The sequence below is a fragment of the Gavia stellata genome, chromosome 18 (assembly GCF_030936135.1).
Source record: "Gavia stellata isolate bGavSte3 chromosome 18, bGavSte3.hap2, whole genome shotgun sequence".
In the NCBI taxonomy this organism is placed as follows: domain Eukaryota; kingdom Metazoa; phylum Chordata; class Aves; order Gaviiformes; family Gaviidae; genus Gavia; species Gavia stellata.
Genome location: NC_082611.1, coordinates 9,650,737 through 9,661,989, shown reverse-complemented (window position 1 = coordinate 9,661,989; position 11,253 = coordinate 9,650,737). Strand labels below are relative to the sequence as shown.

The following is an 11,253-nucleotide window of genomic DNA, read 5'->3' as shown; positions in this document are numbered from 1 at the left end:
CCTCTGTAATTTTGTATCCTTATGTACAGTCATCATGGTACACATTGATTGTCTTGAAAATCCTTTAAAGATGTACTTAATAAGATACCAGTATGCAACAATCAGCGGAAAAAAGGGTACGTTATAAAACACACATTAATACATTTAATAAATATATATTATCTATCAAAAATGAGCTTTAGCTCTCATCAATTAATAAAAAGCACCTGCTTTGTAATCCTGTAAGTTGGTAGAATAGTCCAATTGCTTTATTATAAAAGCTACAATGCTCCCTTTTGCATGGCCTTTGGTTAGACCCAAGGCATCAAGCTCAAACAAAGCCAACCAAGATGCCTGTGTTTACACTAAAAACAGAAACATCTAGTTCGATAGTATTTCAGGTACCTTGTTTACAGAAACAACTGTATGTATTGAGAGTGTTCTTCTGAAGACACTACATATTTTCTGACAAGTGTCAAACACCCTCAACTCATCTGAAAGCAGGACAGGATCTGTAAAGTATGGCTTTGAACTTTTTTCCAGCCATTGATCAAAAGCCAGTTATTATAAATCTTGTTTCGGTAATAGTTTTTTCAGATGCTTTACGATTTCATTTTTCTGCATGGAAACACCATGGGCACGTCACCATCAAGGGACAACATAGTAGCTTTTATAGTATAAAAGCTAATTATAATAATTAACTGAACTGCGAAAGGCTTGTGCTTACTTACTACTTATGTTGTTCACAGATGCTCTACATTCTAGATAACTTTCGTAAAAGGCAAAAGTAAACAATTTGTTTACTGTAACAAAAATATAAGTTAACATAAAGGTGCCTTTCTTCAATTACAGTTTTATTTGGGGCATTTTACATCACAGACTAGTGACTTCTTACAAAAAAAAAAGTTGCTCATTACTAATTGTATAAAGTTGGAAAATAAAGACCCTTCTAATCTATTGCCACACCTTCACCACCACAAATGAAACCCAATCCTGCTAATTTTTAATTTTGTGAATAGTCCACATGACTAACCCAATGAGACTAGTCACATGAGTAGCAGTTTGTAGGATCTGGCCATATCTTTGGATAAGGCCTCAAATTCCAAACAACTTCATCAGGAGCAGGATTGGGAACTCTATTTATCAATTCAGTCACATCTAGAAAAAGAAAAAAATGTTTCTTAAGATAACTATATCTTGTACAGATTTTGTCCAAGGTCTGTAAAATGTGTATTATAATTCATAAATCTTGGTTATAGCATGATAAACTTTTAAAAAGAAAGCTGTCCTACCATTTATGCCATGGTCATCTTACATGATGTTGCAATAGAGTTTTATGAGGGTTGTTTTGGTTTTTTTTTTTTAATTGGTTTTTCAAAGCAAAATTCTGCAGGCCAAGTGATGGTAATAGGTTTTTCATTGTTCCAAATTATGCATCTTCTGGGTAACTATCATTATCTTAAATACTATCATCTTATTTGATCAAAGCTTTGCTTAAAACAAGCAAAATGTATTTCTAAGTCGCTGGATAGCATGCAATATCCACCCCTACCCTACTTGGTTACTAAGGCCATCTAGTTACTTACAAAATAAAATAAGCAATCTCCAAAATAAGCACATGCTTCCTTTGCCTCAAGGAGGGATGGGCAGGGGTGAGCTAACATACTCCTTTACTCATGCATGACAGAAAAACATTGCTTCTGGAAGAGAAGGGCTTTGAAATAAAACCCCATAAGATGATCATGGCAAGAATGGCAATATATATTTTTTCCATATATATATATATATATACACATATCTGTGTGCAACACTTAGGGACTGGTCTTGCAGCCTCTGTACCTGTATGTAGACCTACTGGTGTCGACGGGACTACAAGTCTGCAGGACTAGGTTCCTAATTCAGTAGAAATGGAGGTACGTGAAGAATCAGGAAGACTTGAAAAATAAAAAGCTTGTCTTTCTCTTGCAGTATACAGCAAGTAACTTCTTTCTGTGAAGCTACTAAGCTATTCGGTTATTTGTAGATTATATTTTTTTAGTTTGAAAATATATATTTTTATTATAGCATATGCAAAGTTTAATTGTTATACATTTCCTATGCCCTCAAGTAAAAACAATTAGCTTTTAGTATCGAGGAAAGCTAAGATTAACATTGGCCAAACAGTGAGGATACAATGATGTTTTCAATGTCCGATATGTATTAAATGTTAAATAAAGGAATGATTGCTTAAACATAATGAAAAACCATGGCACAAACAATGGGCAATGGGAACCTTTTAAATAACCTGGAGAAAACAAAGATAAAAAGCTTTGAGAAAGTCTACCTTATATCAACTCAAAAAAGTGGAGGGGGGGGAGGAGTAGGGAAGAAACCACCTTAAAAAACCAAAAACAACAACAAACCACCTCCAGCACGGAGATTCTACTAGCTAGGCACTAAAATGCACAACCACATTTAAATGCACAAACAACTGCAGTCAAGAGGACTACTCATATGAACAGGGAGTAGAAAGGGAGGTCTTGACCCTATCTGCTGCTGAGTTTCTCCTGAAAGGTGGTCAGTACTGCCCAGCTGCCACCGCATTCCTGCTAGCCAAGATCAGCCCATTAGAACAGGCTGGCCAGGGCGGAACAGTGGGTTGCCTTTGATCCACCATCACAACGAACTCCTTCTGGCAACCTCGAGTCACGTTCTCTCCCCAGCTAAGTCTTTGCAAAAGTATATCCCTCCAAAGTTCCACTTAACGGCTTCCTCTGTAGGAGATGTGAGAGCGCGCAGCTCTTTGCTCGCACCCGGGGTTGAGGCTGGAATAACGGGGAATCGATCCCGCGCAGCCGAGGAGAGCTGCCTCTGTGCTGGACCTACGCTTTGTCTCTCTGTCTCAAGAAGCTCCATAACTCACATGAAACATGCATAGACCTTTCATCCCTCCAGAACTGTATTTCCTACACCAATTTTTTAAAGAGAAGAGTATCAGCCTACAGTGTAATGGTAATTTAGTTGCCACAGTGTGACAATGCTTGACTACACATGATGCTACGTGACTGTACAGTACAGTTAGATAATGAAGCAGACAAGGTGCTTTTCATGATGTTTGAAATGAAGGGAAAAGGAGCAAAATGGAAAGAAATCCTGCATGTTTTCACACTGTAGTGGCAATCTCTTGTGGCAACATGAATTAAGTTTAGGTGAGCGGGGGGTATTTTGCAAGCAACTGGCAACCAACAAAACCAGGCTTGCCTCGCACACTAGTTACAGACGAGAGAATATCTTACATTTCAGAATACAATATCCCCCTCTTCCAATTTAAGGTGTGCCTACTTCTGTTTTGTATTAGATTCAGCTTCAGTTTTACAATTTTGTTTTTGCAATTATCTTATCAGTTCAATGGTGTTCACATTTAGACAAAATCCTCTGTAGGATTTCGAAAGCTCTTGGATGTTTTGTTGCTTTGTTCTGGTACTGTTATGGATTCCTCCCTCAAAGACACACTGCCAGGGAACAACATCTGCAACAAGGATTCTTATTCTCTACAGCCTACAGCCTTTCACCAGAGGTGTCGTCCAGTGTAACTTGGCGGAGCAGTTGGTATCTGGAAATAAGGATAATAAACCCATAACTGAGAGATCTAGTCTGTTCAAAAATCAGTGTTATCATGCTGCATGTACATGACAGCTTTCCCGACAGTAGTTCCAGAGCAAGGTGATACAAAGAAACTCATCCTCCACCCATACAGTGCATTTACCTCTCTGTAAAAACCGTGACTATATATACACATTAAGCTCCCATTTTACTATCTGATGTTCTCCATTGAGCTTTGTATCCACCTCAAAACAAAGCAAAACAAACAAAAAACCAAATTGTCTAGCTTCTCATCCCTAAAGTGCCTTTTTCCTGAGCTGCATATTCTGGTATCAGAAAACATAGGCATAGATGAATTCAAGCATCAGGCATAGACGAATCCTAACGTCTGAAGGATGCTATTCATTACTGACAGCAAAGCACAAGACTTTTCGTTTTATTCAAGTTGATGTGTTTCCCACTGTCTTACCCACACAGGAGAATCCTTGTATCTAGTCCCTCTTGTTCACTAAAATCAACCAAAACTTTACTTAATTAAAAACAAAAAGAAACCTGCAATCAGTTCACGTTACTTGGTTTTAAATGTAGAGGTTGAGTTATGGAATCAGCTCATGATTCAAAATAAAGAAAACCCAACTCACATGAGTAGAAACTGGCTCATGGGTAGATTTTTAAGAAGCATGTAGGTATGCATGGAAAATATGGGGATGAAAAGTCTTCTTTTTCAACAGTATGCCTGCTATATGAAATGTCTTCAAGTGCAAATTACACATCATGTGAAAAACATTTAGAAAGTCTGTTTGGCATCAGATCACTAAGCCATTCTTACAACAACCAGGCTGCAGAAAAACAGGTCTATCAAAGAATGGCATGCCAAACTATTGTCTAAGAAAGAAAAAGCAATGCTATTAACATTAAAATAGTCTATATTCCTCTTTTATAAATCCATTTCCCAGAGGCACACACATCTGTAACTTACTTACAAAGAATTACATACATTTTACAAGAAAATGGAAGATACGCGAGAGACCACCACTATCTGCAACAGTGATTCTTATTTAAAGTAATGTACTGGCCTGTAGACATTTGTGTGACTCACATCATCTTGAAAAAAAAAAAAATCAAGTTGGAAACTGTGTCACTTAATAGTTATGTTAAATACCTTAACAAATGTAATTTGAAAGGCCACTGAATATGTAGTCTCACCAAAGAACTTGGTTCACTCAAACTACACTGCAAAATGTGAACGGCCAAGTAAAGAAATGCAAAATACTTTGTAATTACATCTTTTCTAGAGAGAAGGGAAGCATTACATGCATACTTGCTGCCCGAATTTTCACTTATAGCCTTCCCCCCTCCTGTGAATAAGCTAAAAGCAGGTTTTTCAATTAGTAGTGGTTGTATATATCAGTGCATATCAAAGATTTCTTAAATCATCACAATTTGATACTTACAGTCCCACCATTTAGCACAACTGCCATCTCAGTTGGCTGATAAACATTGCTTCTAAAAGGAGCACTAGGTCGGCTTCCCAAACTGCCATTTCGAAATCCTGCCGTTCTTAGCGCTGTGTTTAGAAAAGAAAGATTGTTCTTAGGAACACAATTAATGCTGTGCATCTCCTTTGAAATCATAAAAGTATCTTGCTTCCAGTTTAGCTATTGGGAACTTTGCCATTGATTTTAACTTTCACGCTGCCATACCAGTTTTCACATTGCTTTTGAACAGCAGTTTGTCTTACATCGTTGGGGATCAGTTGGAAGAATCAGTTTTATGTAAATTAACTGTTTGCTGTGGAATGGGAAAAAATTTACTGGAATCAAGTTTTTGAAGTTTGCTTAGTCTCGTCTCAATAGGAGCTAAATGTCTTCAATCACCAAACCTTTGACGTATCTTGCGCAACGTATTTTGCAAAGTGCTTGCTGTATTGGTCTGGATACTGTGGGGTTAAGTAAAATCATATTACATTTTGCTTTCTATCAAATTCAGAGGACAGGGATCCAAAACATTGCTCGAGCCAGTAAGCATGCTCACAACCCCCCTGAGCATTACTTCAGCATGACTAGCATATAAGGATTTTCCAGATGTTTCAGATTATATTTACTCTGAGAAACTAGAAATACGAATATTGCTTTCAAATAGCTTAAACATGGCAAATGACTGAAGCAAAAGAGAAGATGCTGGTTGTCCTTCTGAATGTCTATACCAGAAATACATCAGTCTCTCCATTAATTTTAGCACAAGTTTGGGTTCAAGATGTATATTCTGAATGAGAGATATGCACCATTAGGGATATGCTTCTTTCTCTCTAAACCAGTGGGGGGGATTGGCACATACAAACTCTCTTTTTACTTCGGGGGTAAATAAGGGCTTCACTGAATTCAGATGCGGCCAGGGCACAGAGCTCATTTATCCATGCGAGTTGCATGGTTACAATGGGCAATACGCATCTGTGAGCTGGTAAATAGGAACACGCCTGGTTCAGGCACCTGGGGCAAGAATTTCTCTTAGCTTTAATTCAAATTACAATTCTACACTCTCTGGCTGAAATTGTGAATAAGCTGAAGTTTACAAGAATTTCAGCATAGACTTCAATGTAGCCGGGATTTAATATAGTTACACTGTGTGACACAAGATTTAAATGGATCCTACTGCCTTATGCTGTCCTTTACCCACTGCCACTCCTCTCTTTGGGAGTTGTGCACAGGGATGAAGAACAGTATTGGTTTAGCACAGAAATTTAGAAATCCAGCCCTGCAAATGCTCAGTTGTTGACGTCAGATGCACACAGACCCTCACTTGCTCTGTATTTTAAAATTAGGTATTTTTGCAGAACACTGGGAGGACAAAAGATGAAAATGCCTGAAGTAGAATTATATATTTTGTATTTTATAGTTAACCATGTCAGGGTCAGTAGTATTCTTTCTTTGTAGTTTGGCTTCTTATTGTGTGTTAAGCACAAATGATTGCTCAGGTATTTGCTAGTACACATAAAGATAAAATACCTCATGCATTATATCATTAAAATATTTACACAAAACATTTACACAAAATTTCCATGGACATTTCAACATTATCTTAAAGAGCCAGTAAATTCAATTTCATATTGCTAAATTTTCCTTCCCTATTATTGCAGTAAGTCTAAAATTCTTTTAACATTCTTTTAACAATAGTAATTTTGGATTTTTTTTCTCATACCAGTTTTAGCATTTTTCCTTGTACTTTTTCCATCACTATTAAATACATCTACTTGCATAGAGTATGTATAGGTAAAAAAAAATTAGTGCCAAGAAGATTTGAGCAAATGTCGTGTCAAAGTCTCCTTTTAACAAGCATTTTAAATTTTGTTAACTTTGTTTTTAAGCATTGGCTCCGAGGGTGACTTTTAGTACTACAAGTTATTAAATGAAATTCAGTGAATACCAGAGCTGCTCAGGCTTGGGTTTCTTGACAGCTGTAGCATTCTACATTTCACACCCAGATTTTTCATGTATAAGGCAAATTCTCTTTGCCTTACAGAAGTTGCCCTGCTAGTGTGCACTGCACTTCCAGAGAGTGCTGAGAACTCATTCAAGTTGCCGTTTTCCAGGGTTTCTAAATACTTTATTAACATTTTTACAAGACATAGGTATGAAAATAACTCTAAGTAGGTATTTCAACTTACCTATCATATGCATATTAAAATCCCAGATTAGTATGTTGTTTAAACGATGTTTAAATAACTGACTTCTTTAAAATACTTTTGCTTTATTAATGCTTAATGATATTCCTGGAACAGAACAGCTCTTGTTGTTGTGTATAACTTGGAGCTACATTTTGCCAAGAAAGAGAGAAATTAGGAGAACATATGCTTGTTTGAACCTGTAATTTAAAGGTTGTTCAGATTCTTAAAATGATGCTTAAAATTTTTAACCTTAAAAAAAAAAAGAGCAAAGTTACTAAATTACTTTATAGAAGTATTAATGGAAATAACAACAATTAATGGAAAATATGCTTATCCAAGCATGTTTTCTATTTAAAGCTAACTACTTACTAAAATGAATATTACGGGCAGGGAACTAAGAGGTGTTTTCTGGTTATCATGTCTTCCAAAACTTTACAACTAGTAGATCTTATATTCTTAAACATCATTCTTAAGTATAATTGAAGAAAGTACCCTTCCTTTAATTTCTAAACTCTTAATGATGAATTCTTGAATTGAGGTTAATTAAGTGAATAAAAGAGAACATTCTCTATATACCTGCAGAGAGCCTATTGCTACTAGATTCCTGGTACTTAGCCACTGACAACCATCGGTACAGTGATCTGACTTAACACTTCAGCAGCCATAATATGTGACTTGAATATTATTACCTGTATTTACTTTAAGTCTCTACCATACTAGTAAGTTTTGCCTCCAAACCCTGTTGTCGTAAGTCTGTACTTAAAGAACTGCTGCAAAAGAATAATGAATCTATTTTGATTTATTAAAAATGTATGTATCTTTCTCCCACATGCCATAGGAATAGAAATGACATGCATTTATTATGATAAATATTAATAAGGGCATCAGATAAAGCAATCTATTTTGTATTATGCTGCATAAGATTCAGCTAGATTAAAACAGAACATAAACTGCACTATAATAGACACTATAATGATTTTATAGCTATCATCTATTTCACTAAAAAACTTAATCACTGAATGATTAGATCAAAAAGGAGCTTACAGTTCTTTTTAAAAATGTATGCATGAATGGGAATAATACAGAGTGAAAGATCCAATTTTGTTCTTAGATCTGCCTTAGTCAGAAATAGCTCCACTGAAGTCACTGCAGTTACCTTCCTATGAAATTAATTTAATGGGGGATGGAGGACAGTAAAAAAAAATATATATATATGAGTGGTTTTACAGTCCATCGTGAAGCTGCCTCTGCTGCTCTGGAACAGGAGTAATAAACAACCATTCTTTTATCCATGAGATTTTTTTGTTTGTTTTACCACTGCCCTTCGCGTATACTCACAGAACTTAACTCCTTTCTGTTCAAAGCTTCCATACTAGGAGGAGACCTTTAAAGTTCCTACTAAAACACTTAGAGGAAAAATGCCTTCCTGACCTGACATTGTGCCAAACGAGAGTGCTACTTTCCTCCATGTCTCGTCTATATCCAGAGGAAGCATCAAACCCAGAGGAAATCAAAGATATGTGAAGATGAATAGGAAGGTGAAGTGCCTGGACAACATGCCCCAAGCCTTCTTTTGGGGGCTGCCAAAGCAGTGTGGCAACTATCAGGTGCGATACCCAAGTCCAATTCTCAACTAAAGTGAATAAAAAGCAGTGTGACTAGTAACGAAATCCTTTCTCCAGCTGTGGGACGGCACCAGACTGCAACCTGCGCTACAGAACACCACCAGGCTGGTGCTTCCCGTCGCTGGTCACATAAGCATCCCTGTGTATTTTCTGATATGGGTGAGCAATGGTTTGGATGTCTTAAGCAACCAGTTGTTGGTGGCCCTTTCAGTAATCACTTAAAAACATTTTCATTGCAAATTTTAATGATGTGTCATCACACATTGTTCTATGTCACCAAACAGCTATGACAAGGAAAGCAACCATTACCTTGGAACTATCTATGTAGACTCTGTTCAGAGGTTAAAGCCTTCAGAACAAAGACTGTCTTTGAGCTTGACTATACATCACTTTGCATTTTTTCCCCCCACAGTGTCACAAAGTGGCACTAAATCCCATTTTAATGGGAATATAATGAATAATAATTATTTCGTTGCTCAAGAGGCTGAGCATTTTGTAACATAGAGCACTTACTTGATTTTTTTCTTGGGTTTTTGGAAAATGCTTCGTATTAAATGTTGTTAACTGATAATGACAAAAAATACCATTTAAACTATTTTAAGGTAGATGCTATTTTTTCCACAGTGAATTTTTTTGGCAGAAGAATCACTTTAACCAAACACATGTATTTTCTGTATTGCATTTTTTTCACTTCCCCCCCGCCCCAGGTTATACCTTAAAGAAAATTGTAAAAGGGACAATATGTAGTGTGCAAAATATGGCATTTATAATGACCCTTGTTTTGAACACCTGAAAAATGTCTCATACAGATGATTTTCTCGGCTACTACAGAAAAATATAAGAAGTCCTCTATAGTAAATTCTTACCTGCATTATGTTCATCCATTGAAAAGGCTTTATTTTCCATGTAGCTCCGAGGAAGCTGTATATCTTCCTCAAAAGCAGTTTCACGCATCCTTGGCTGTGAAGTATCAAAATAATTGGGAGTGTTTTCCTGCTGTGATGGAAGGATGGTACAGTGGACCTCTGGGATGGCATGAAAAATAACAAACACCCAACCACTGGACACCAGTGCAATAGCAAGAGTGGGATCACTCCATTTGTCTCTTCTCTTTAGCTCAGCATTACCAAAGAGGTACATAGTCATCCAGGCTACCCAAATCAGAATGGAAAAAAAAAGTGTTATAATGAGGCATACTCCGTTTTTCTTCCATTTCTTAAACTTTCCACAGAGAGTGAAAAGAGAAAATCCCATGGTAAATACCATCAGGAACATAACGTAAATCAAAGCCATGGCAAAATCCATTGGTTCGTAGCTGCAGGCCAACTTGTTATCTCTGACAATTGTCAGTATTAACCACTCGGTTGCAATAACGACCTGAACGAGCATCAGGCAGATTGCCACACCAGCTAGATGCCAGCCAGATGGACTCTTCCCATGTCGAACTAGTCTACGAAGTCTCCAGGCTTGAGCTAGCAAGCACGAGAAGCACAAAGCAAAGATAACTCCCCATAGAAATCTTCTGGTAGAGCACACCATTTCATCTTCCTGTATGATGAAAGCAAACGTCAGCCCAAACAGTCCGAGAGTCCCGAAAAGAAAGAGGAAGTGCATTCCCAGTGGGCTCTTCTTCTCTTTGTCCTTGATGAAGGGCAGCCTTACCAGCAAAATCAGCATCAGCAGCAATGTGGTCAGCACACCTGCCCCCGCAACTGCCTCCACGACTATTCCCCAGATGGCATCCAGGTCGCACAGGTAAACATACTGAGGGAGAAGATCCAGTCCACACCCTCTAGATGTACTTGAGTTTTCAGAAGAGCCATAGCTGATCACGAAGAGGAGGAAGAAACCAATGGCTGGGTGGGTTTTCATTTTTCTGTCTGAAACAACAAAGTATCTGTTTAGCTACAGTTCCCTTTGGAGGATTTCACAGCAATTGGAAGCACCGCTTGTGTCAATAGCCCATGTTTACTGGTTTTTTTGCACTGGATTTGCAGCTGGCATAGCCTACCCCAAGTCCCATTCGCTGCCCTCCCAGAAAGCTGCTTTTGCCTGTTGTACTCAGAATGCAAATGGACCAATTTCTGTGTTTGCACAGACTGAAAACAACATTTCCAAACACTGCCCCTGCAAATATCCTAAAACACAACCAGAAGAAATTATGTATCCTGTTGCAAAATCATACATTATCTACAGTACTTTATTGTTCAAATGCAAGTGCTTAAAGTATGTGTAAATTGCACTGGGCCTGAGGCAAGTATAAGTTGTATCAGATTAGACTGTTTCACAGCCTTGCTCCTTTTACTGGACTAAAGGCAGAGTAAAACCACCTTTTTTTTTTTTTTTTTTAAGGATAGAGCAGTCGTCCCAGGAAAATAAAAAATTGTGCTTTTTTGTAAAAGG

The 11,253-nt window shown here is 37.4% G+C and overlaps 1 protein-coding gene across 1 annotated transcript; it reads right to left on the bottom strand.

Moving 5' to 3' along the window:
- Positions 1–2,503: 2,503 nt before the first annotated feature.
- Positions 2,504–10,737, bottom strand: GPRC5B (G protein-coupled receptor class C group 5 member B). The gene is made up of 3 exons (XM_009816750.2): positions 9,717–10,737; positions 5,016–5,128; positions 2,504–3,571 (listed from the first exon to the last, which is right to left on the bottom strand). The coding sequence occupies exons 1-3, from the start codon at positions 10,720–10,722 to the stop codon at positions 3,527–3,529; spliced, it is 1,164 nt and encodes a 387-aa protein (XP_009815052.1). The 5' UTR covers positions 10,723–10,737; the 3' UTR covers positions 2,504–3,526.
- Positions 10,738–11,253: the final 516 nt, after the last annotated feature.

Excerpts from the sequence above, each read along its gene's own strand:
- GPRC5B (XM_009816750.2), bottom strand. The coding sequence starts at position 10,722 with ATGAAAACCCACCCAGCCATTGGTTTCTTCCTCCTCTTCGTGATCAGC. Across the intron at positions 5,129-9,716 it reads AATGGATGAACATAATGCAG|CGCTAAGAACGGCAGGATTT; the intron begins GTAAGAATTTAC and ends TTCTAAACACAG. Across the intron at positions 3,572-5,015 it reads TTGTGCTAAATGGTGGGACT|ATACCAACTGCTCCGCCAAG; the intron begins GTAAGTATCAAA and ends CCTTATTTCCAG.